This window comes from Tamandua tetradactyla, chromosome 13 (assembly GCF_023851605.1).
Source record: "Tamandua tetradactyla isolate mTamTet1 chromosome 13, mTamTet1.pri, whole genome shotgun sequence".
In the NCBI taxonomy this organism is placed as follows: Eukaryota; Metazoa; Chordata; class Mammalia; order Pilosa; family Myrmecophagidae; genus Tamandua; species Tamandua tetradactyla.
In genome coordinates this window covers 50873276-50900641 of record NC_135339.1, presented here as the reverse complement: position 1 = coordinate 50900641, position 27366 = coordinate 50873276, and the positions used below count along the sequence as shown (strand labels likewise).

The 27366-nt window shown below is 39.4% G+C and overlaps 1 protein-coding gene and 1 pseudogene across 1 annotated transcript in view; both read left to right on the top strand.

Moving 5' to 3' along the window:
- The window catches only part of PLCE1 (phospholipase C epsilon 1), a 373498-nt gene that overhangs the window by 165074 nt on the left and 181058 nt on the right, over positions 1–27366 (top strand). Inside the window, exon 3 of the mRNA XM_077125401.1 lies at positions 12305–12593. Within this exon, the coding sequence (XP_076981516.1) occupies positions 12305–12593 (289 nt within the window). The remainder of the gene's footprint in view (positions 1–12304; positions 12594–27366) is intronic.
- Positions 1541–2314, top strand: LOC143653136 (ras-related protein Rab-18-like; annotated as a pseudogene).

The following is a 27366-nucleotide window of genomic DNA, read 5'->3' as shown; positions in this document are numbered from 1 at the left end:
AGAAAATCACAAGGCTAACCCAGAGTCAGTGAAGGAAATGATTTATGGCTAGTTTTGCCTTCTGCCATACTTATCATTTTCACTATCATCATAAAAACTATTTGTTGAACATTTACTAAGTGCCAAGTGCTGTTCTAATCACTTTTTCTAATTACATTTATCAAAGCTCATAATTCTTAACAAAAGCTTTTGAGGTAGGTTCTACTGTATCTCCATTTTGGGGAAAAGCAAATTGAGGCACTGAATGGTAAAGTACTTTATCTAAGGTCACACACAGCTGGAAATAGGGGTGCTAGGAATCAAACCAAGGCTCCAGTGCCACACTGATAATGACTATTCCATATTGCCTTTTAATCCTATTCTGTATATATATGAGACTTTCCCTGAGCTCTTGATTTTGTTAAGAGATTAGAATCTGATTTTGACATGTTCTTTGAAGTGATGTCATATCTACCACCACTTGGTCCACATTTTGACATTTTCTCAATAAGCACCTTGAATCTATCTGCTATGACTGGAATGTGTTACTTATCTTGATAGAACCTTTTTGATCTGTTTCTGGTACTTTGTGGTGGAAGGTTTAGAACTAGTAATGGAAATTCAGGGTTTCATTCTTAGAACTCTTAATCTCTTATTCCTCCTAACGAGTTTTGGAACTTGGAAACAACAGACGTTGGCAATGCTGAATGATTAGTTTACAGATATTTAAGCATTTATATGTTTACTAATGTTTTCTTGGAGGTAAGACCAGCACTCCTTGAGAGCAAAGACCATGCTTTTCTCTTTGTCTCCCTGGCAACTACACAGGGACAAGTAAGTATAGGACATATAGGAGGAGCCCAGTACATGTTTGTTATCCACATCTAATTAACGTACAAATACATATTTGAATGGTGACAAGGTTTTGGCCAGGTGTGACTATAGGAGAGTGGTGGGGGCTTGTACCAACTAAGAAAGTCATTCCCCATCTAACAGAGGAAGGTGCCACTTGACACCATGTGGGAATGCTCAGTGTTGCCAGACAGTTCCAGTTTTCAGGAGATGCTGTAACTCTAGATTTCTATGAAAATCTTTATAATCTCAATACACTATGCTTCAGATGAAGCAGATCTGTCAGCTGAATTTAACCCATGGCATGCCAATTTGTCTCCCATATTAGGCACTGGGTAGTACCTCTCTGTTGCATTATAACTGCCCTGAAAGCTAGGGGAGGAAAGGGAGCCACAGAATAAGGTGGAGCTGGAATAGTGAGATGATAAAAGAGGAAGGAACTTCAAAAAGTTTGTCTATTTCAGAGATTCCACAGAGCCTTAGGAAAAGAGGGTAAGAAAAGACCGCAACTACATTAGAGTAAAATATTTGGTAGAACACTACTTCCACAGGCTGAGTTCTGTTTATATATATATATATATACTTAGCTTCAACCCCGGGTGTAAAAGGTGGCAGCACAGCGCGGTGCGTGTGCACAGCAGCTGTCCTAGGGGCAGAGTTGAGAGCTGGACCGGGGTGGCCAGCTGGTGTCGGAGCTGAGTGGGTCAGGATGGAAGACGACATGCTGACCACACTTAAGATCCTCCTCATGGGCGAGAGTGGGGTTAGCAAGTCCAGCTAGCTCTTAAGGTTCACAGATGATACTTTTGATCCAGAACTTACAACAACAATAGGTGTAGACTTTAAGGTGAAAACAAATTCAGTAGATGGAAATACAGCCAAACTTGCAATATAGGATATTGCTGGTCAAGACCAGTTTAGAACATTAACTCCCAGCTATTATAAAGTTGCACAAGGTGTTATATTAGTTTATGATGTCGCAAGAGGAGACACCTTTCTTGAACTGGATAATTGGTTAAATGAATTGGAAACATACTGCACAAGAAAATAACATAGTAAACACGCTAGTTGGAAATAAAATTGATAGGGAAAATCATGAAGTTGATAGAAACAAAGGCCTGAAATTTGCACGAAAGCATTCCATGTTATTCATAGAGGCAAGTGCAGGAAACTGTGATGGTGTCCAATGTGCCTTTGAGGAAGTTGTTCAAAAGAGCATTCAGACCCTTGGACTGTGGGAAAGTGAGAACCAGAATAAAGGAGTAAAACTGTCACACAGGGAAAAAGGCCAAGAAGGAGGTGCCTGTGGTGGTTATTGTTCTGTTATAAACTCTGGGAAATTACGTCTCTTGCATATTTGATCAGATAGTGACATCTTTCTGTATATAAACTCTAACTGCTCTTTTAGGGACCTTGCAGTTTGCACATATTTGTTTTGTATCATGGCAGTAAATGTTTGCAAGAAATCCCACTCACCAGCTTTCCCAGGTAAACCATTATGGTAAGCATGCATAATTTGCAGTCTACAGTTTTTTGTTTTTTTTTTTATGTTTTTTTTTTATGTTTTTTTTTATTAATTAAAAAAAGAATTAACAAAACAATTAGAAATCATTCCAATCTACATGTACAATCAGTAATTCTTAATAACATCACATAGTTGCATATTCATCATTTCTTAGTACATTTGCATCGATTTAGAAAAAGAAATAAAAAGACAACAGAATAAGAATTAAAACAATAATAGAAAGAAAAAAAACCAAAAAAAACAAAAACAAAAAACCTATACCTCACATGCAGCTTCATTCAGTGTTTTAACATAATTGCATTACAATTGGGTAGTATTGTGCTGTCCATTTCTGAGTTTTTATATCCAGTCCCGTTGTACAGTCTGTATCCCTTCATCTCCAATTATCCCTTCTCTTTTTTTTTTTTTTTAATTAACGGAAAAAAAGAAATTAACCCAACATTTAGAGATCATACCATTCTACACATGCAATCATTAATTCTTAACATCATCACATAGATGCATGATCATCATTTCTTAGTACATTTGCATTGGTTTAGAAGAACTAGCAACATAACCGAAAAAGATATAGAATGTTAATATAGAGAAAAAAATAAAAGTAATAATAGTAAAATCAAAACAAAACAAAACAAAAACCTATAGCTCAGATGCAGCTTCATTCAGTGTTTTAACATGATTACTTTACAATTAGGTATTATTGTGCTGTCCATTTTTGAGTTTTTGTATATAGTCCTGTTGCACAGTCTGTATCCCTTCAGCTTCAATTACCCATTGTCTTACCCTGTTTCTAACTCCTGCTGAACTCTGTTACCAATGACATATTTCAAGTTTATTCTCGAATGTCCGTTCACATCAGTGGGACCATACAGTATTTGTCCTTTAGTTTTTGGCTGGATTCACTCAGCATAATATTCTCTAGGTCCATCCATGTTATTACATGGTTCATAAGTTTATCTTGTCTTAAAGCTGCATAATATTCCATCGTATGTATATACCACAGTTTGTTTAGCCACTCTTCTGTTGATGGAGATTTTGGCTGTTTCCATCTCTTTGCAATTGTAAATAATGCTGCTATAAACATTGGTGTGCAAATGTCCGTTTGTGTCTTTGCCCTTAAGTCCTTTGAGTAGATACCTAGCAATGGTATTGCTGGGTCGTATGGCAATTCTATATTCAGCTTTTTGAGGAACCGCCAAACTGCCTTCCACAGTGGTTGCACCCTTTGACATTCCCACCAACAGTGGATAAGTGTGCCTCTTTCTCCGCATCCTCTCCAGCACTTGTCATTTTCTGTTTTGTTGATAATGGCCATTCTGGTGGGTGTGAGATGATATCTCATTGTGGTTTTGATTTGCATTTCTCTAATGGCCAGGGACATTGAGCATCTCTTCATGTGCCTCTTGGCCATCCGTATTTCCTCTTCTGAGAGGTGTCTGTTCAAGTCTTTTTCCCATTTTGTAATTGGGTTGGCTGTCTTTTTGTTGTTGAGATGAACAATCTCTTTATAAATTCTGGATACTAGACCTTTATCTGATATATCATTTCCAAATATTGTCTCCCATTGTGAAGGCTGTCTTTCTACTTTCTTGATGAAGTTCTTTGATGCACAAAAGTGTTTAATTTTGAGGAGTTCCCATTTATTTATTTCCTTCTTCAGTGCTCTTGCTTTAGGTTTAAGGTCCATAAAACCGCCTCCAGTTGTAAGATCCATAAGATATCTCCCAACATTTTCCTCTAACTGTTTTATGGTCTTAGACCTAATGTTTAGATCTTTGATCCATTTTGAGTTAACTTTTGTATAGGGTGTGAGAGATGGGTCTTCTTTCATTCTTTTGCATATGGATATCCAGTTCTCTAGGCACCATTTATTGAAGAGACTGCTCTGTCCCAGGTGAGTTGGCTTGACTGCCTTATGAAAGATCAAATGTCCATAGATGAGAGGGTCTATATCTGAGCACTCTATTCGATTCCATTGGTTGATATATCTATCTTTATGCCAATACCATGCTGTTTTGACCACTGTGGCTTCATAATATGCCTTAAAGTCAGGCAGCGCGAGACCTCCAGCTTCGTTTTTTTTCCTCAAGATGTTTTTAGCAATTCGGGGCACCCTGCCCTTCCAGATAAATTTGCTTATTGGTTTTTCTATTTCTGAAAAATAAGTTGTTGGGATTTTGATTGGTATTGCATTGAATCTGTAAATCAATTTAGGTAGGATTGACATCTTAACTATATTTAGTCTTCCAATCCATGAACACGGTATGCCCTTCCATCTATTTAGGTCTTCTGTGATTTCTTTTAGCAGTTTTTTGTAGTTTTCTTTGTATAGGTTTTTTGTCTCTTTAGTTAAATTTATTCCTAGGTATTTTATTCTTTTAGTTGCAATTGTAAATGGGATTCGTTTCTTGATTTCCCCCTCAGCTTGTTCATTACTAGTGTATAGAAATGCTACAGATTTTTGAATGTTGATCTTGTAACCTGCTACTTTGCTGTACTCATTTATTAGCTCTAGTAGTTTTGTTGTGGATTTTTCCGGGTTTTCGACGTATAGTATCATATCGTCTGCAAACAGTGATAGTTTTACTTCTTCCTTTCCAATTTTGATGCCTTGTATTTCTTTTTCTTGTCTAATTGCTCTGGCTAGAACCTCCAACACAATGTTGAATAATAGTGGTGATAGTGGACATCCTTGTCTTGTTCCTGATCTTAGGGGGAAAGTTTTCAATTTTTCCCCATTGAGGATGATATTAGCTGTGGGTTTTTCATATATTCCCTCTATCATTTTAAGGAAGTTCCCTTGTATTCCTATCTTTTGAAGTGTTTTCAACAGGAAAGGATGTTGAATCTTGTCAAATGCCTTCTCTGCATCAATTGAGATGATCATGTGATTTTTCTGCTTTGATTTGTTGATATGGTGTATTACATTAATTGATTTTCTTATGTTGAACCATCCTTGCATACCTGGGATGAATCCTACTTGGTCATGATGTATAATTCTTTTAATGTGTTGTTGGATACGATTTGCTAGAATTTTATTGAGGATTTTTGCATCTGTATTCATTAGAGAGATTGGTCTGTAGTTTTCTTTTTTTGTAATATCTTTGCCTGGTTTTGGTATGAGGGTGATGTTGGCTTCATAGAATGAATTAGGTAGCTTTCCCTCCACTTCGATTTTTTTGAAGAGTTTGAAGAGAATTGGTACTAATTCTTTCTGGAACGTTTGGTACAATTCACATGTGAAGCCATCTGGTCCTGGACTTTTCTTTTTAGGAAGCTTTTGAATGACTAATTCAATTTCTTTACTTGTGATTGGTTTGTTGAGGTCATCTATGTCTTCTTGAGTCAAAGTTGGTTGTTCATGTCTTTCCAGGAACCCGTCCATTTCCTCTAAATTGTTGTATTTATTAGCGTAAAGTTGTTCATAGTATCCTGTTATTACCTCCTTTATTTCTGTGAGGTCAGTAGTTATGTCTCCTCTTCCATTTCTGATCTTATTTATTTGCATCCTCTCTCTTCTTCTTTTTGTCAATCTTGATAGGGGCCCATCAATCTTATTGATTTTCTCATAGAACCAACTTCTGGTCTTATTGATTTTCTCTACTGTTTTCATATTTTCAATTTCATTTATTTCTGCTCTGATCTTTGTTATTTCTTTCCTTTTGCTTGCTTTGGGATTAGTTTGCTGTTCTTTCTCCAGTTCTTCCAATTGAACAGTTAATTCCTGCATTTTTGCCTTTTCTTCTTTTCTGATATAGGCATTTAGGGCAATAAATTTCCCTCTAAGCACTGCCTTTGCTGCATCCCATAAGTTTTGATATGTTGTGTTTTCATTTTCATTTGCCTCGAGGTATTTACTAATTTCTCTTGCAATTTCTTCTTTGACCCACTCGTTGTTTAAGAGTGTGTTGTTGAGCCTCCAGGTATTTGTGAATTTTCTGGCATTCTGCCTATTATTGATTTCCAACTTCATTCCTTTATGATCCGAGAAAGTGTTGTGTATGATTTCAATCTTTTTAAATTTGTTAAGACTTGCTTTGTGACCCAGCATATGGTCTATCTTTGAGAATGATCCATGAGCACTTGAGAAAAAGGTGTATCCTGCTGTTGTGGGATGTAATGTCCTATAAATGTCTGTTAAGTCTAGCTCATTTATGGTAATATTCAGATTCTCTATTTCTTTATTGATCCTCTGTCTAGATGTTCTGTCCATTGATGAGAGTGGGGAATTGAAGTCTCCAACTATTATGGTATTTGTGTCTATTTCCCTTTTCAGTGTTTGCAGTGTATTCCTCACGTATTTTGGGGCATTCTGGTTCGGTGCATAAATATTTATGATTGTTATGTCTTCTTGTTTAATTGTTCCTTTTATTAGTATATAGTGTCCTTCTTTGTCTCTTTTAACTGTTTTACATTTGAAGTCTAACTTGTTGGATATTAGTATAGCCACTCCTGCTATTTTCTGGTTGTTATTTGCATGAAATATCTTTTCCCAACCTTTCACTTTCAACCTATGTTTATCTTTGGGTCTAAGATGTGTTTCCTGTAGACAGCATATAGAAGGATCCTGTTTTTTAATCCATTCTGCCAATCTATGTCTTTTGATTGGGGAATTCAGTCCATTAACATTTAGTGTTATTACTGTTTGGATAATATTTTCCTCTGCCATTTTGCCTTTTGTATTATATATATATCATATCTGACTTTCGTTCTTTCTACACTCTTCTCCATACCTCTCTCTTCTGTCTTTTTGGTTCTGACTCTAGTGCTCCCTTTAGTATTTCTTGCAGAGCTGGTCTCTTGGTCACAAATTCTCTCAGTGACTTTTTATCTGAGAATGTTTTAATTTCTCCCTCATTTTTGAAGGACAATTTTGCTGGATATAGGAGTCTTGGTTGGCAGTTTTTCTCTTTTAGTAATTTAAATATATCATCCCACTGTCTTCTAGCCTCCATGGTTTCTGCTGAGAAATCTACACATAGTCTTATTGGGTTTCCCTTGTATGTGATGGATTGTTTTTCTCTTGCTGCTTTCAAGATCCTCTCTTTCTCTTTGACCTCTGACATTCTAACTAGTAAGTGTCTTGGAGAACGCCTATTTGGGTCTAATCTCTTTGGGGTGCGCTGCACTTCTTGGATCTGTCATTTTAGGTCTTTCATAAGAGTTGGGAAATTTTCAGTGAAAATTTCTTCCATTAGTTTTTCTCCTCCTTTTCCCTTCTCTTCTCCTTCTGGGACACCCACAACACGTATATTTGTGCGGTTCATATTGTCCTTGAGTTCCCTGATACCCTGTTCAAATTTTTCCATTCTTTTCCCGATAGTTTCTGTTTCTTTTTGGAATTCAGATGTTCCATCCTCCAAATCACTAATTCTATCTTCTGTCTCTTTGAATCTATCATTGTAGGCATCCATTGTTTTTTCTATCTTTTCTACTTTGTCCTTCACTTCCATAAGTTCTGTGATTTGTTTTTTCAGTTTTTCTATTTCTTCTTTATGTTCAGCCCATGTCTTCTTCATGTCCTCCCTCAATTTATCGATTTCGTTTTTGAAGAGGTTTTCCATTTCTGTTCGTATATTTAGCATTAGTTGTCTCAGCTCCTGTATCTCATTTGAACTATTGGTTTGTTCCTTTGACTGGGCCATATTTTCAATTATTTGAGCGTGATCTGTTATCTTCTGTTGGCGTCTGCGCATTTAGACAGATTTCCCTGGGTATTGGATCCAAAAGTTTGAAAGATTTTTCTGTGAAATCTCTGGGTTCTGTTTTTCTTATCCTGCCCAGTAGGTGGCGCTCGTGGCACACGTTTGTCTGCGGGTCCCACCAGTAAAAGGTGCTGTGGGACCTTAAACTTTGGAAAACTCTCGCCGTCCTGGGGGTTCGCTAGCCGAAGCGGCTTGAGCCGGCCCGGGGTCCGAACGCAGGGAGGGTTGCTGGTCGCCGCAGCCAGGGAAAGAGCCCGTCCGAATTTCCTAGTCGGCCCTGGGCAACAAGCGTGGCGGGAGGGCGCCAACGGCAGCGGCCCGCCCGAGAGAGTGCACGTTTCCCGGGAGTCACGGGTTTGGAAGGGGCCTCCCGCACCCGTCACCGTTCTCCGCGGCCTGGGGGTTTCCGATCCAATTCTCTCAGTTGGTCCGGGGGCTGCGCGTGATGTGGGCGCCAGCCGCCTTGGTTTCAGGGGACCACCTCTCCAATTCTCCCAGCCAGCCCGGGAAGGGGAAAGGGAGTAACTCCGGCCGCTTGCCACCCCGCCCGGTAAGGCCCGCGCGCCTCGGCGATCTCACCCGAGCTGCTTCTCTCAGCCAGCCAGCCGTTCCAGGATGGGGTACGCTGTCTTTTTTATCTCTGTTGTGGCTTTGGGTGCTTTCTGTATCGTTTCTACTCCCCTAGTAGGTGTCCTGGAGAAGAAACTAAGATCCGTGCGTCTTACTAAGCCGCCATCTTCCTATATATATGTTTTTAATTTAAAAATTAATTTAAAAAAATTCTGTGGTACATACATTGCATGAGTGGCCCATTTGCACAGCCTGTTGGGTTAGGCGGTGTTTGACAGAGTGACAATAAGATTTTCCCCCCACCTTTGGTTTCAAAAGAACATGAATAGTATGTTTACTGTACCTCTTATAGTACTTACCACTTTGCAGTGGAACGCTTTTTTTCATAAATGTTGATATTGTTCGTCCAGGTACCTCAATTGTAGCTTGTTTAATGTTTACGAAGACCTCTATGTTATGACTTTCTAAATGGCTAGTCATTATTAAAAACCTAAATCTGTGTTTTGAGGGTGGAATACAAACACTAAGTGACAATTTGAGAAAGGCATATTGCTTCCAGATTCTGCTATGTATGGGAAAATACTGTTGCAAAGAAAATCTTGATCATATACTGTAACCAATAGTTTATCAAAACTAATTTGTACAGACTAATAAATCTTTTCCACATTAAAAAATATAAATATATATATACGATCAAACAATATAGTAGTACTCAATTACTCAGTTAACAAAATAAAATATTTTTTTATTCTGACCTTTCTAATTGCCTTTAATATTCTAATATGCAATGTAAATTTCCAAAAGGAGAAATATCAAATTTCTAAAACTTCTATGATCAAGGAGTGTTTATGCCATGCAATCCTTTCTAGATCTAATGTTTTGAGGAAATCACCTTGGACATGCTGGGTAAGGGACTGAATGAGCCACTGAGAATCTGTGAAGGTGTGATGTAGAAACTGGAATGAATAAGGTAATCAGGGAGGCTATAATGATCCTGTGGAATAGCTTGGTAAGTAAAGAAAGTAGATCAGCCCACTAGTAACTATAACTCTCAGCTTATTAATCTTTTAAAAACAAAATGTTTTCAGCAAAAATCCTCTGCTAAAAAACAAACAAAAAACTTCAAAGTTTCCCCACATTTGCTTGACATTCAAGGCTCCCCTTTATCAGGTCACAGCACCTTTCTGGCTTCCCAGTTATTCTCTGGGCTCACTGTCTGCTCTAAACTTCCTACTCTCCTACAGTCCTTTGGACACAGTCAGTATTTTCCAGCCTCTGCAACCCTTGCTTCCAACTTGAGTTGCTTCCCCTAGTTTCCCCAATTAGATAAGACTGTCTTTTTTCCAAGACACAATTCATGTTCACAGACTATCCCTGTGAAGCCTTCTTTAACCATCAATCCTCACAGTGAGTTTTTTCCCCTGAACTTCCAAATCATTACTTTCTTTTATATATATATATATATATATATATATATATATATATATAGAGAGAGAGAGAGAGAGAGAGAGAGAGAGAGAGAGAGAGAGAGAGAGATCTTCACACACATCCAAAGTATATAATCATTGGCTCACAGTATCATTACAGTTATATATTCATCACATGATCATTTTTAGGACATTTACATTTATTATTTTTTATTAACAGAATTTATTTCTGAAGGACTTATTTGGGACTTAGTGTATTGGGGACTCTCCAGTGATTTAGTACTCTTAGAACAAAATTATGTCTTGAGTTATGTATCTCTCTATCCCCTTTTATCCTTACAGTATACTCAGATAAGATTAGGATGATGATATCCAGCAGCACATAAGAGCAAGGGAGTAATTCTATCACTTTGACTCCCTTAGACTGTGCTGTGTTGTTGTACAACTGCCTATTATTTCTTGAAAGTAGAGTAGTGTATTCTCTTCTACAGGCTTGTCCAACATTATGGATGCCATTTCTACACAGTAGGCTGAGCTCTTTTCATCTATTGTCTTGTCGAATCCCAGGATATCCCTAAGAAGGGGTGCTACTATCCCCATTTTACAGAGAAGAAAGCTGCCTCAAGAACAGCCAAGTCACCTTGCTTATGGTCTGAGAACTGGTCAAGATGCAGTCATTTACCAAACTCCCACATACCTAACCCTAAAGCCTTTATGCCCCAGTACAGCATCTCCATGGCTATATTGTCCACCAAAAATTTAATGACTGAGAATTAAAGCTAAGAATTCATGCCCTGCCTTCTAGAGACAAGCATATAACAGTAGACAAAGGAAAGCAGAGTAGAAATCTAGTTAGGGTCAGCATGGTTTGAATATCGGGTGGGTTTGGGGTGCATTTTAGTGTTTCAAAATGATCTTGTACAGATCAACAGAGGTCCTCTTAAGTGACTTTAGACCCTATTTAAGGTGAGATTTGGACTGTGGCCACATCACAGGGCACATGCATGGTCTATAGGGCATGCAATGACCTTCTCATCCCTGGCCACTCATTGATGTTTCTAGAGAGGGTGAGCTTCATTTCTACTCTGCTATAAGCTCTTTGCTTTTCTTCTGTCACCCTTAATATACTGTGAGCTCTTTGAGGTAAAACATTTCTTATTTACCCAGGCCTGTCACATTGACCAGTATATAAACACAATAAATATTTATTGATTTGATGAAAGAATGATGAGTCAACCAAGGTGACCAGTGGCATGATGGAGACGACACAATGTAATAAACCTTTATTCCACCATGAGAAAGCTAGATGAACTCACCCCATACAACGCTTCTTTCCTGTTTTGCCCTACTGAGAAATCTCTAGTTTCCCAGAATGCTTGATAAAATCCCAAACCTTTCTTCAGTAATGTCAAAGCAAATAATTTTGAGACCTGATTGTTAAATCCAGCCACACAAGGGTGTATGTTACTGTTTGCAAATGTCCTAGATTTTCCAACACAGTGCCTCGCACCGAGCAGAATCTTTGTATATGCATGTTGAATAGATGGGAGGTATGGTTGGGAATCTATTCTAAAAGTCCAGTCTCGAGTTAATTCTTGGTGAATTCAGGTGATAAGGAGAGGAAATCAGGATAGTGATGGAGACAGAGCAGGAAGAATAGGCAGGATTTGTCAGCTCACTGGATATGAAAGGTGAGCAAGGAGGAAAAGCCAAAAAAGATTCAAATAATTTGATCCCACCTGATGAATTGGAGGATTATGCCCAATAGAGAAATAGGGAAGTTCTCCTTCCCTGTTATTCTCTCATCCTCACATTAAGTATGGAGAAAAGATTTCTCATGAATGCCAGGCTGAAGCATTCCATGGAGGCAGATGGACATGGGACAGTCCCTCAGCAGAGTCCAAAAGGATGAAAAGGAGAAATTTGCCCTCATCCCTCTGCAGAAGGGCTTTGCACTGCTGAGGAGGAGGAGAAATTTGAGCTGAATATATTTTTGGTATAACTTGTAAGTGCTCTGTTTGATAGCAGGGTTGTTTGAATGACCCATTTCATAACTACACACAGCTTTTCCAAATAAATTGTGTCTGTAGAATGTTCAGGTTAATGCATGAGTCCAGTACTCAAGAGTGTTTGCACTTAGAGCGACTGAGCCTTCTTTCTTAATAAGTCATCTTGGCATTTTGTCAACAAGTTAATTTGCTTTTCTAAGAAACTAGATTAATACTTCCTGTACTTTGTGCTATTCACAGATCTACAATGCAGTGAGAAGGGGAGAAGAAACAGAAGATACGATTGGATCTCTTTTCCAGTTCTTCAGAAAGCTCCCAGCCTCTGAGACGGCCCATGGAAGGGTTAGTGTTGGTCCATGTTTAAAGCAATGTGTCCAAGGCAACGTATTTGAATATCGCGCCACCCTCCAGAGGACTTCTTTATCTCAATACATCACTGGTTCTTTGCTAGAAGCAACCACATCGTTAGGAGCAAGAAGTGGACTTCTCAGTACTTTTGGAGGATCTACTGGACGAATGATGCTGAAAGGTAATGTGTGAAATTTCACTTTTTGCTTTTCACCTTTGAGTATGGAAAAAAATGTAAGTTAACGTTTATGCATCTTCTGCTGTTTGATAGAAAACTGAATTCACTTAACAGTGACTTTAAATAAAGGTGGCTGCATTAGGAGGATTAAAAAAGGTGAGCTCTTTCAAAACTCCTTAAATTATAAACATTTCAAATAATAAATGGTAGGATTTTGAGTTTTCTTTTTGTAAAGAAGTAAATGGTAAAGAGGCTAGTTTTGATTTTTTTTAAAAGTTATTTAGACAGGTGGCTTCTCCTAGTAGTAGCCATGACTGATGTCAATTGCTATGATAAGATGCTTATAAACAAGTGTGGTCATGTGGTCACAGTGAAAACAATGGTGGTTTGGAACAGAGTGAATATAGATCCCATTCATATACAGAATCAGTAAATCTGGGATATTCACCAGAAAGCCAAAGGCCAACTTTCAATGATTTCATTTTTAAAATGCAAGGTAGCCAGGTATCCCACTGAAAAATGAGTCAATGGAAAATAGGGTCTCCCAGCAGCTGAACTTACTAGCTTCTTCCCACGAGTAGCAGACAGGCAGATCAGAAATGGCAGTGTACTGAAGAACCTTGGGGACTTGCAAAGCACACTGTACAGCTGTCATAACCTGCTTGTCAGCCTTCACTGACAGGAAGCTGCCAGCTAGACAAGGACAGCACAGAGCAGCATTCTACAGCCTGGGGCTGCTGAGAGCTCCATCTGACATCCAGCTATTTCTGTTTAGGAGAGCAGCTATTGTCCCTCCACAGTGAACCTGAGACCCAGGACTAGTGGGCCAATGACTTTCGTTCCTGATCCTCAACCTTCTCCACTCCATTCCCTTGCATACTCCCTAGGAGAGCCTGAGAGGAAACACCATCAGCTCTCTGTGTAGGCACTCAGTGTGCTGTGTTAGTTCAGTTTCTGGAATTATTTTACCTTCTGTGGGTTGATTATAAATGATGAATGTAGGACAATCACAAGTTATGGCAGCCTTAATCCAGAAGATTGAAAAGGAGAAACTTGGTGTGCTTGTTTGAAAATATTATGTACCCCAGAAAAGCCATGTTTTAATCCTGATTCAGTCTTGTGGAGGCAACTGTTTCTTTTTAATCCCAATTCAACAACACTGTAGGGCAGAAATTTTTTATTAGATTCTCTCCACGGAGATGTGACATGCCCAATTGTGGGTGTGACTCTTTGATTAGATGGAGATGTAATTCCACCCATTCCAGGTGGGTCTTGATTACTTTACTGGAATCCTTTAGAAGAGTGAACATTTTGGAGAGCCAGAAACAACCGAAGCCTCAGAGCCGACAAAGAGAACAGATGTAGATGCTTGGAAAACAGTTGCTTCAGAGAACAGAGACACAGATGTTTGGAGATGCTTGGAGCCCAGCAGACATCACCATGAGATGTTAAGCAAACCAGAACCTGGAGAGAGAGCCAAGGGAAGCCAGGAGATGAAAGCCAGCCCCAGAGAAGCAAAGTGAGGAACCCCCACAGGATCAGAGGCTGAAAATCTGTGGGGTGTGTATAATATGTACTCAGTTCTCATATTAAATGGATTGTATTCCAGAAGTTCACTCCTTAGAAGTTATATTGAACTTAGACAACTTGCCTAGAAAAGTAGTATTAAAAATTATGGTTCCCAGACGCTAGTTCTCAAAAACTCCTCTAACCTATAACACAGTTGCACACTACCCATGGTATAAAAGGAAAAACATTGTTATTGGAATACTGAGAATCAGCATATAAGGAAAAGGCAATACTAGTGAGTCAAATGACATTTCTTGTTGAGGAGAAATATTATTAATTAAAGATGAATAAAGAGTTCAGTTTCCATTCCTATAGAGATTTTGACCATTTCAGAGATTTTATATTTTGGCAGCTGTAGTTCTTTGTTATAGTTAATTCCATGTCAAAACTCATACCTATATTAAGGAATTGGGAAATTGTCCAAGTAGCTTTTTTTCCTTTTTTTTTTTTAATTGGAGGCTTATAAATGAAATGAAGAAGGGAAGAAGGAGGCAAGCCTGGATTTAAATATTTTTTCCCAGAGGGAAATGGAAAGGAAAAGGGTCAAAGAGAATGACGTATTAGTTTCTTGGGGCTGCCGTAACAAATTGCCACAACCCGGGTGGCTTAAAATAAAAAATTTACTCTCCCACATGTGAAATCATATTGTCGGTAGGACCGTGTTTCCTCTGAGGCTCTTGGGAAGTATCCTTCTTTGCTTCTTCCATTTTCTGGTGATTCCCAGCAATCCTTGGCATTCCTGGCTTACAGCTGTGTCACTCTAATCTCTGCCTCCGTCATTACATGGTCTTCTTCCCTATGTGTGTGCTTCTACTTCTAAATCTCTCCTCCTTGAAGATACCAGCAATTGGATTTAGGCCACCTCTAGACCAGTATGACATTATCTTGATTACATCTACAAAAAGTCTATTTCCAAATAAAGTCACATTTACAGGTGCCAAGGGTTAGGATTTTAACATATCTTTTCAGGGACACAATTCAAGTCACGTTAGACCACTTTCTATGAGACAGATCATGTTTGAAGTGTCTTAAATGGAGTTGGAAAAGGAGGAAGGGAGTGCTATATAGGTCTTATGTCCCAGGTCTGTCAAGATGTAGGAAAGAACTGAGGTGGTAGAAAACAGATATGTTGTTGGACAGCCTCTCACTGTCCTTCAGGTGGCTTAAGTCAACTTGCTTGCCCTCTGGAAGTGTTTATGGTTACAAGATGGGGGGTGCAGCAACCTGAAGTAGTTAAGAATAGGAGAAAATGTCCAATTACTTGCTTATTATTTAGAGTACATTCACAGGGTGGGGGGCCAAGATGGCGGCTTAGTAAGGTGCGTGCGTCTTAGTTCCTCCTCCAAAGCAACTACTAGGTGAACTGAAACAGTGCAGAACAGCTCCCGGGGCCACGGCAGGGAATGGACACACAGCGTACCCCAGTCTGGACTGGCTAGTCTGGCTGCGAGACTCGGCTGCAGTGAGATCCCCGAGCGGCGCACGATTTCCTGAGCAGCGGGAGCTGTGGCGGCCGGAGATCCTCCCTCCCTCCTTCCCGGGCCGGCTGAGAGTCTCGGAGAGGCAAGTTTCCCAAGCTGAGGCGGCCGGCGCCCCTCTTTTGCGGGCGGCTTCCTGGTCTGGCTACGAGTCTAGGATCAGAGGGCTACCCAAGCTGCAGTGGCCCTCCCCCGCGGGCGGCTTCCTGGTCCGGTGGGGGATTCCACAGGCCGCGGCGGCCGGTGACCGATGCCCCTCCCCCGCGGGCGACTTCCTGGTCCGGTGGCGAATTCCCCGGGCCCGCTGCGGCCGGCGACAAGCCACAGGGTCCCCTCAAGCCGTGGCGGCTGACGCCCCCACCACGCACGGCCCTCCGAACCAACGGAGAGAATTGGATTGGAAATCCCCAGGCCGCGGAGATCGGTGACCGGGGGGATCCCTTCCAAACATGTGAGACAAACGTGCGCCACGAGCGCCACCTACTGGGCAGGATAAGAAAAACAGAACCCAGAGATTTCACAGAAAAATCTTACAACCTTGTTAGGTCCGACACCCAGGGAAATCTGACTAAATGCCCAGACGCCAGCAGCAGAAGATAACGGTCCACGCTCAGAAGATTGAGAATATGGCCCAGTCAAAGGAACAAACCAATAGTTCAAATGAGATACAAGAGCTGAGACAACTAATGCTGAATATACGAACAGAAATGGAAAACCTCTTCAAAAATGAAATCGATAAATTGAGGGAGGACATGAAGAAGACATGGGCTGAACATAAAGAAGAAATAGAAAAACTGAAAAAACAAATCACAGAACTTATGGAAGTGAAGGATAAAGTAGAAAAGATGGAAAAAACAATGGATACCTACAATGATAGATTTAAAGAGACAGAAGATAGAATTAGTGATTTGGAGGATGGAACATCTGAATTCCAAAAAGAAACAGAAACTATAGGGAAAAGAATGGAAAAATTTGAACAGGGTATCAGGGAACTCAAGGACAATATGAACCACACAAATATACGTGTTGTGGGTGTCCCAGAAGGAGAAGAGAAGGGAAAAGGAGGAGAAAAACTAATGGAAGAAATTATCACTGAAAATTTCCCAACTCTTATGAAAGACCTAAAATTACAGATCCAAGAAGTGCAGCTCACCCCAAAGAGATTAGACCCAAATAGGCGTTCTCCAAGACACTTACTAGTTAGAATGTCAGAGGTCAAAGAGAAAGAGAGGATCTTGAAAGCAGAAAGAGAAAAACAACCCATCACATACAAGGGAAACCCAATAAGACTATGTGTAGATTTCTCAGCAGAAACCATGGAAGCTAGAAGACAGTGGGATGATATATTTAAGTTACTAAAAGAGAAAAACTGCCAACCAAGACTCCTATATCCAGCAAAATTATCCTTCAAAAATGAGGGAGAAATTAAAACATTCTCAGACAAAAAGTCACTGAGAGAATTTGTGACTAAGAGACCAGCTCTGCAAGAAATACTAAAGGGAGCACTAGAGTCAGATACAAAAAGACAGAAGAGAGAGGTATGGAGTAAAGTGTAGAAAGAAGGAAAATCAGATATGATATATATAATACAAAAGGCAAAATGGTAGAGGAAAATATTATCCAAACAGTAATAACACTTAATGTTAATGGACTGAATTCCCCAATCAAAAGACATAGACTGGCAGAATGGATTAAAAAACAGGATCCTTCTATATGCTGTCTACAGGAAACACATCTTAGACCCAAAGATAAACATAGGTTGAAAGTGAAAGGTTGGGAAAAGATATTTCATGCAAATAACAACCAGAAAAGAGCAGGAGTGGCTATGCTAATATCCAACAAATTAGACTTCAAATGTAAAACAGTTAGAGTACATTCACAAATTAGGAATTGGTAACTCAAGGCTTGATTGAAAAGAATTCTGTAGTTTTGCAGCTACAGACTCTGAGATTCTGCTGTCTCTTCAGCATCTCAATGATCTTCCATACCTCCAATGGTTCAGGTGGCTCTAGAATAATCACCAACCAATATACAAATAGTCATGGATTTCTGCCTCCAGGAACTCCAAGAATGGTCCTTCTACTAAATTGAAAGTTTTCCAAATAATAAAGAAACATTTTATGATGAATAATTAATCTGCCAGGAGTGCACAATGATCACAAGGATATACTAGCTCAAAATGAAAAAATGGAGCCTGTACCATTGTGCTGGTTTGAAAAGATGTACATACCCTAGAAAAGCCATGTTTTAATCCTAATCCCATTTTGTAAAGGCAGCAGTTTCTTCTAATCCCTGTTCAGTACTGAATGTTTAAAGCTTTAATTGGATCATCTCCCTGGAGATGTGACTCAATCAAGAGTGGTTGTTAAACTGGATTTGGTGAAGATGTGTATCCACCCATTCTGGGTGGGTCTTGATTAATTTACTGGAATCTTATAAAAGAGGAAACATTTTGGAGAAAAGGAGAAATTCTGAGAGAGTAGAGAATGATATAGCCACAAGAAGCGGAGAGTCCACCAGCCAGCGACCTTTGGAGATGAAGAAGGAAAAACACCCCCCAGGGAGTTTCATGAAACAGGAAACCAGGAGAGAAAGCTAGCAGATGATGCCGAGTTTGTCACTTGCCTTTCCAGATGAGAGAGAAACCCTGACTGTGTTTGCCATGTGCCTTCTCACTTGAGAGAGAGACCCTGAACTTCATCAGCATTCTTGAACCAAGGTATCTTTCCCTGGATGCCTTATGTTGGACATTTCTATAGACTTGTTTTAATTGGGACATTTTCTTGACCTTAGAACTGTAAACTTGAAACTTATTAAATTCCCCTTTTTAACAGCCATTCCATTTCTGGTATATTGCATTCCAGCAGCTAGCAAACTATCCTGCCACAGACTTCCAATATTTAATACAATTAAGTTTTTCTACTTCTTGCTCCTATTCCCTTCTCCCATTCTCCCTCAACCTTGCTAGACTCTCAGGACCAACTTCTTATAGCAGCAGTAGTTAAAAGAATTACTGATTTCAGTAATCAGGTAGAAGTTTCCCATATCTGTTATCTGCTTTTGGTTCTTTTTTTTTTTTTCTATGTTCTACCTACTGAAAATTATAAAAGCAAAATAGAAAACAGTGAGACAATTGATAGTACTGTAAAACACTGAAAACACAAACTTAGAGAAATAAAGTAGTGTTGAGGAAGAGGGTTTTTGAGATACAACAAAGTCTTTTCAAATGTGCATACTTTATCAGCCAATATAATAAATTTAATGCATTAAATTCAATTTCCTTCTCAAATGGTTGCTTAATGAAGTTTGTAAATTAAGTGATCAAGTATTTGCATAGAAGCAGTACACAGCTTATATTTAAATTTCCACATTCATTTTTATCTCATTTGAATGTGTGTGTGTGTGTAGAACAGCTATTAAAGTTATTGGTCATATATAGACTATAAATAGATTATTAATATGAAAACAAAAAGTGCTTTGCATATTGTTTTAGTTTCTTGGTTGTTAAAGCAAACATCAATCAACGGTTTGGCTTAAAACAAAAGGAATTGGCTCATGGTTTTGAGGCTCAGAGAAGTCCAAAATCAAAGCATTGTCAAGGTGATGCTTTCTCCAGAAGACTGTGGCGTTCTAGGGCTAGCTGCTGGTGACCCTTGGTCCTTGGCTTTTCTGTCACGTGGCAGAGCACAGGGCAGCCTGTCCTGGCTTCTCTCTTCTCTTTCTGGTTGCACTGACATTCAGCTTCTGGTTGCTTCCTCTGTCTGCTCTCTGTGACCTCCCCTTTAAGGTCTTCAGTAATAGGATTAAGACCTATATTGATTCAGTTGGATCACACCTTAACTGATGTAACCTCATCAGAAGTACTATTTATGATGGGTTTATACCCACCTGAATGGATTAAGTTTAAGACATGTTTTGGGAGATACATAGCTCTAAATCACCACAAATGTTAAGGATTTTTGGTTGGAAATAGGTGATATTTTTTTTCTGATAGAAAAGTCTAATAAATTTTCAACTCATTTCAATTTGCTGCAATGAGAATATTCCATTTGTATTAATAGCTTTGAATATAGAACAACAAGTCATCATAGGAATACACACAAATACATTTGAATTGTGTGACTACCCTGTAACTAATTTCATTTATAAAAACTGTCTTACTTGACTTCCACATAATCAAAACAATTACCCTTTACATGCCTGCCAGGCAGGGAAAGGCATGTGCATAGTTACAATTCCAAGATTGAAGTTTGTGTAAAGAAATTCCCTGATTTATCAGTTTTGTGGCCCTGAAATTATTTTCTTGGTGTTTAAAAGTATGCTTGAATGTAATATGTATATTTCTGTACCAGTTAATCAACTGAAAAATATTTGCTAGCTGTCTCCTATGGCCTATTGCAGTATACTTCTGGGAAGAATGCAAAAGATCAGAGCTGGATGTCTTCAACTTGTAAAAATAATATTTCTCACTTCAGAGAAAATGCAGTTTAAGGTTTTAGGTCTGTGAAAGCAAAATCCTTACCACCCCAAGAGAATTCACAAAGTGCCGGGCTACTTAGTTGGTGGTAACTGTAGGTCATGGGGCCGGGAAGCTCATTGGACACAGGATGAAAACCCTCCGCCTTGTGACCACACATGGTTAGGTGTCATCCATGAGTGTGACTCCATACCCAGGTGAGACCTGATAGTATGACTCTGTGCTCAGGTGTGACCAAAGAATGTAATTCCTCACCCGGGTATGACAAAGGTATAGATAGCTCCATGCTCAGGTGTAATTGAAGAGTGTGACTCCATCCCCAGGTGTAACCTAAGAGTGTGACCAAAGAATATGACTCTAATCCCAGTGGGGAGGGAAGTCACGTCAAAAGTGTCTCTAGAAATACAATGCTTGAGTCAAAACAATTATGTATACTTTTGTGAATATTTTTCAAGATGACGTCATCATTACTGTTACCTCTAAAATTTTAAATTCTTTCATCTGAAAGAAGAAATTGGTGGGGAATTAGACAGAATTATAGTGATACCGTTTTAACAATGCTTTATTTCTTTCTGTGCGGAAGAAATTATTAGCACCAGGGAATTGAAGCTCAGAGAGCTTAAGTGGTTTGCCCAAGATCACACAGCTAGTAAGTGTGTGCTGCCAGCCCAGATCAAGCTGCTCTAAGGCCTGTGTTCACAATCATGATGAAGAGGTCTTTGCAGCTCTCTGACAGCACTGCCCCTTTCTGCCTTGTTTTAGTTACATCAGGGTTTTTCAAGTCTTGGGCTCTGATTGTCATCCTCCACTCATACACTCATCTCTCCTGGCACAAGGCCAGGCACAGAACAAATAGTACATAGACCTTGTGGAATTGATTAGCGGATATGTTCACAGAACCTGGGAACAAGTAATCATCACTTCTCATTGGTAACATTTAATTGAAGAAGATCATTTTAGACCTAAAGAAAGAAAATAGTCATTTATGCTATAGGTAGTAAATATCTCAAATTTATACAAAACCGAAAATGCAAATAGATTCATGAAGTTTCTAAGTTGGCACAGAAGCCAATTTTCAGTGTCTCAAAAGCTATTGTCAGCATTAGAGCCCTGGAATGGCTGCAAGGTTTATCTTCAAGCTTTCCTTATTCTTTGTGCCTTCTCCCCAGGCACCACTGCCCTCTGGGGTCCCAAGTCCTCCTAACTATACCCGCCTACCAACTCCTCCCTCATTGTCCTCATGAAAACACTATCTCTTGTTCTCCCTACAGTAGAGCTCAGCTGGGCTTGCTGAAGATAGTGACCTAATGGGTTGCAACTGAGACCTTGCCTGGAATATTGAATGAAGAAAACTCCATTGGGAGGGCTGAAGGACAGATGGAGGAGTTGATGCATTCCTGGCAGAGGGAATGGGGTCAGTCAGTGAAAGGCACAAGATGGGAGATAGCATGTTGTGTTCAGGGGCTGCTGGTCTAGCAGGTCCCTCTGGCCAAAGCCTGGGGAGCACAGGGGGTAGGTAAGGATCTTGGATTTTACCTTAGAAGTGATGAAGAGACGATGAAGTGTTCTCATGAAACATATGATGTGATCACATTGGATTTTTCAAAATGTGAGGTGCAGTATGGGGTGGGGCTGAATAGAGTATCATCCTTAGCCCACCTGTATTAGAACTGCCCAGTGTATGTGTCCAAAATAGAGCTTTCTGGGCTTTGCCCCTAGATTTATAAAATTAAAACTTCTGATAACTCATATGTGTGTTGAAGTTTGATAAAACTTAGTATGGAAGGTGGATGGGGAAAAAGCAGTGAGGCTCCTGGTAAGGCGCTGCTGAAACATTCAGCAACTGGTGAAAACTATGAAAAGACACCCCTCCCTACTCGCTTTTGGGTGATTCAACCTCACACCAATGCATATCACTTAGTGTATGGAATGCAGACTGGATTTTAGTCCCCCTCATCCTTAGGAATGTGCATTAACTGTTTACCTGTACACAAAAAAAGTCTAAGTCCTTGGGAAAGAGAAGAGTATGTAAGAGATAGGACTAATATAACTTGGAAGTTGAATGGATATAATTGGGGGAAGAGGAGCTGAGTCTAAGATGGCCGTCAGTTTTATCTTTAATAATAGATTATTTCAGATCCTTTTAATGTGTTGTTAATGGTTAAGAAGTAAGTAGGATTTTTGGGTTGTATATCTCTTTCCCCCACCACCAGAAATTAAGGACTGGTTTAAAGTCTGCCTAATCATTAAATTAAGGAAAGTGATTGGTGAAAACAGGCATCCCAGACAGGCACTTAGGTTTCTGCATTTAAGCTGGTCATAAAAAGCCCTAGTTAGAGAAACTCAGAATTGGCCATTTTCCAAAAATTCATTTACAAGAGAGTTATTTGAAATGCTATACCCAAAGAGACAACAGGAATTAGACACACCCCCCCCAAAGCTTGCTTACCACATAATAAAACTGAAGTCCTAAATATTTAAAATGGAAAATAGTCCTAATGGATGATTTTCTAATGCTGATAATGAAATGATCCAGAAAAACAAAACTGAACAAGAAATTGCCCTGCAAGAGACAGATGAAATTAGTGAAGGATAAAGAGTAATGGATTACATGGGGAAGTCAAATAAAATTGAAGGGTAAAGAGAGACATTTTATTTACTAATAAAAATTTCTTTTAGTAAATTACAAAATTTGTAATTTTAAGAGGCATTTAGAGCCTGTATGGAGATTCTTATGGTATTTCTATTCTTATGGTATTTCTTTTGGAGGTCTTAAGGTGGTTTTCCTTGTTTCAAGCTCCTCACTTCCAATATTTTTGTTGTCAGCAACCACGATGAGTCCATTTGGGACTCACAATCAATTGAGAAGGCAGACAGAAGTAAGGTGGGGAGAGAGGGGCTCAGAAATGAATGAAGCACTTGTTATTTTGAGTTCTCTGTTCTGGTAGGACTGTCAACCATGAGTTGCTTTGTGGTTAAAAGAACTTAAATATGGGCATCATTCTGTCATGGATTTGAGTCTTGACTTCAATGCTGTGTCACTTTGAATAAGTTACTTTATTAGGCTTCAATTTCCACACCCATAATAAGACCAACAACTAAGAACTTAGCCTACTATTTGGCGCTTAGTATGTGTTTATTAAAGTTTGGTGGAAATGTTGCTGCTGCTGAGGATTGATGGGGTAATGATGGTTGCTGCCACACATTTTTATATAGCACCTTATTCCTCCACTGTTCTTAATTCAGAAGCTCTGCTCTTAGCTCAGCCATACTTATACACAAAAAAGAAAAAGTGCCCTTCGGGTTTCCCTGGCTGTTTATCTAGAGGACTAGCACCTCATGGGATATCTAGTGGCTGGAGACCCCCACCCCTATGTATAGTAACTCCTTCAGTTAGTTTTTTCTTAGGATCCATACATTAGACCATTCATTCATTCATTCATTCATTCTTTTAACAAATATTTTTCACACATCTACTGTATGTCAAGCACTGTGCTAGGCCCTGAAAATAGAACATTAAATAAGATGCAGTCTTTTGCTTTCTAGTGGAGTAGATAGGCAAAATAGTTTTGCAGTTTTAGGGCAAATGTGATGGTTGAAGTAATCACAGGATGTAGGGGCCCAGAGGGAGGTCCTCATACCTCATACCATCTGAGTTTCCTAAATCCATTTAAGAGCCTGGAGAAATGTGCACTGGTGAAAACAAGGCCTGATCTGTATTATGGAGTTCCACTGTTTCAACTTCACTCTCTGCTGATGTCATCTCTGCTCTCTCTAGGGTAGAGAAGATGTTAAGCATTTACTCATGGGATTGAAAACCTTGTCTAAAAATCTATGATTGGTGCAAAATTTAGTGTTCAAGTTAAAATTGGTACATTTTTATGAAGATGAATTATTCACTACAGTAAAATTAAATGAAATTTTTTAAGTACACGAGACTATTCCTTTTCAGTGTTTCTAAATTGTTTATTATTTTAAAGGACTAAAACTCATTTAATTGAGCTATGAAAATTCTTGTCCATGGGAACATTTGTAAAACATAATGGGATATGCTTATAATGTGTTTATAATAACATGGGGGTCAATAGCAGATATTCAAGAAGGAAAAAAAAGAGAAGACCTCAACATAGTCTGAGTCATTATTTAAACTTCTTTTAGAATTGAACCTTGAAACCAAGAAATCTTAAGGAAATTAGTAATACAGTTAAAGTACCTAAAGGGCATTTTTAAGATGTTCAGATTTCAAGGGACTGAATTCTAACAGTATATTCAGGAAAGTCTTAAATGTTGCCAACTTAAAAACAAATTTTTGATAGTTAAATCTTTCAATTTCATATTTCATGATTACAGCAAACTTTCAAAAAGTAGTTTCTGTAATTTTAATTCTACAGTTGATTCCATGAAAGCCTGAAAAAAAATGTAGGTCTTCAAACCCTCAGAGGCTCTTCCTGTGCATTTTACAGTCATCAGAAACACCATGGAGGCTAAGCAGAGTGTTTTAGCCCTGTTTATACTGAGTCACTTATTTGCATTAACAAGCAGACTCTTCCAAAATCTATTTCAAATATATATTTTTGTGGATGATCTGGGATCATCAAAGGAATTGAGAGTCCAAAAAATTTGAAAGATACTGGTGATGCATAATTTCTGGGCTTATAGACTCCCAGCTACGGTTGAGCAGCTACTAGAGGGTAAAACCATCATTTGAACCCAAGTCTGTCTAATTCCCAAAACCAATTTTATAACCTCTAGAAACATTCCAATATTATTTCCTGTGCAGGTTACAAGCCAGTACCCTGACTTGTGCAGATGTGTAGTGAGTGTGTATATGTGGTATATGCATGTACATATATACCTACACACCATACAACATGGAACCCCATAATAGAATCCAGGTCCTTCTGGCTACAAAATTGATTATTTTCCCACATACCTGCTGTCTTTTTTACCTTGGATCTCTGAGAGCTTCAAGAATGTCTCTTTGTTAGAGCCAGGGACAAGCCTTTCACTTATAGGGCACAATTTTTGATATAGGCAACTTGGGGTGGATGGGGCTCTTCCCACCTACAGCTGAGTAGTCACAGTACAATGTCCAACAAGTAGGAGAAGAAAGAGCTCCTAGCAGCTAATGAGCAAATGTAAGTATTCCTCTCTGCAAACAAGCCACGTGATGGGGACTCAGAATATATTTGTTGAATGGATGAACACTTGCACATAACTTCAGACTATTGCACAGTTACCTGTGATAAAACCAGGAAGAAATATTTGAAGCTATCTGTTTCTATGCAGTGAGCATCAGCATCGACAAAAGTGAATTTATCAGCAGTGACTACATTTGAAGCATCATTTCTAAAAATCATTTGGGTTGGTTCTCAGCCCTGCCTAGTATGTGGCTGCAGGTAAACGGCAGATACCCTCTAGGCTTGCAGCTGAGATTTGTCCTTTTGAGAGCCATATGAGGTTTATTTATACCTTTGATCCCCATCAGCTTCTGGGAATTTGATCCTCATTGGCTTCTGAGTGAAACTGTCTTGCCCAGTTGAACTGGGAAGTATTAATTGACTCACAGAGAGGCAGACAGCCATGGACTTCTTATTCTCTGGTCTGTTTCTACAGTCACCTCAGATGTCCTCCAGCCTTGGCGCAGCTGGCAAACGTTCCTAAGGATCTTGTCTCTGCAAACTATGCCCATACTGTTGTTGGGAAAAGAGATTAGGGTAAAAAAGGAATGGTGAGGAGCGGTGCGATGGTGGCTCAGTGGCAGAGTTCTTGCCTGCCATACCAGAAGCCTGGGTTCAATTCCCAATGCATGCATATGCAAAAAAAAAAGGAAGGGTGAGGCCCCAATTTCTGCCTTACCCCTACTTTGGAACATCTGGGGACTCTTTTGTGTACAGAGAGGAGAGGGAACCCTATTTCTAGCCCTCTGGCCAAGAGGGAAATCCCCATAACCTCTATACCTTTGAGGAAAATTCTCTTCTCTATGGTTGTCATATGCTAGGACATATAAACTTAAAATTTGCCATTTTATGCATTTTGAAGTGTACAATTCAGTGGCATTAATTACATTTACAATGTTGTGCTACCATCAAGACCATTTATTACCAAAACTTTTCCAGTCACTGCAAACAGAAATTCTTTATTAAACAAAAACTATCCATCCCCCACTTTCAGCGTCTTGTAAACTCTCATCTACCCTTCTGTCTCCATGAATTGGGCATCAGAAGGTTTTAAGCAGGAGAATTGGCACAGTAAAATTTGGGTTTCAAAAGGATGATTCTGGTCAAAATAAACTAGGAATGCTCCCATCTATACTGTACCTTCCAGCCCTCTTTGTACCCAAACTTAAAATAGTTAAATTTGAAACTGTCAGGGAAATCTCATCTGAAAATAAGTGAGTGTTCTGAAATAAAACCCGGTTGACATTCTGTGTAGTTGTTTTGAAAAGGTGGAAAGGATGAAGTGGCCTAGTAACCCAGCTTTCCCTGCTTCCTTGGACTGTGTTCTAAGAGGTCATATTTGAGAGGCTTGTGGTGTGAGAATTTGATCCTCACCAGAGGATCAAAGAAATGGAGATTGAGGACCCTCTCCCTCCAGAACTCCCCTCCCGGCTCTAAACCCACTGAGTAATGTGAATAGTAGGTGTATTTTACTTGAACCAGACTACCAAAATAGTCATTTATGAGCCAAATCCAGGCCACATGTGATTTTCTTTGACAGCTGCAGTGTTTTAAAAATTGAGAAATTTCTGGTTCCTCCCAAAGAATATGTAAATCTGGAAACCTGGGCCACCTTTCTCCCTTGGCCTCATGGACTGGCAGTGACTGTGGGCACTCCTTTAGAGAGGACACACTGGCTACATACCCACTGCCCCTGGCTTCTCCTCTGAGTGGGCTCCTCTTTGCTTAGGCCTCTTTATTTTCTTACATGCCTGGCCCTGCAGACATCTACATTTATGATTCCCGGATTATAGTCTGAGATTCCCACATCCTGTTGAGCACTTTTATTCATTTGCAAATTTTAGGAAGGTTAGTCAACAGTGTGACACATTAAGATCCAGAGACTGGAGGCAGAGACACCCTCTGTAGTAAAGAGGGTGACAATTACAATCCTGAATAATTATTCCTGGATTAGGAATTTGTGCAGTCAAAATAAAGGGCCAAAAGCCAGAGTAAGCCTGTTTGGTTTTCATTGGCACAAGACAGTGGTTGAAGGAAAAAGACTAGCCTTGAAAATTTAGCATTACCAGGAG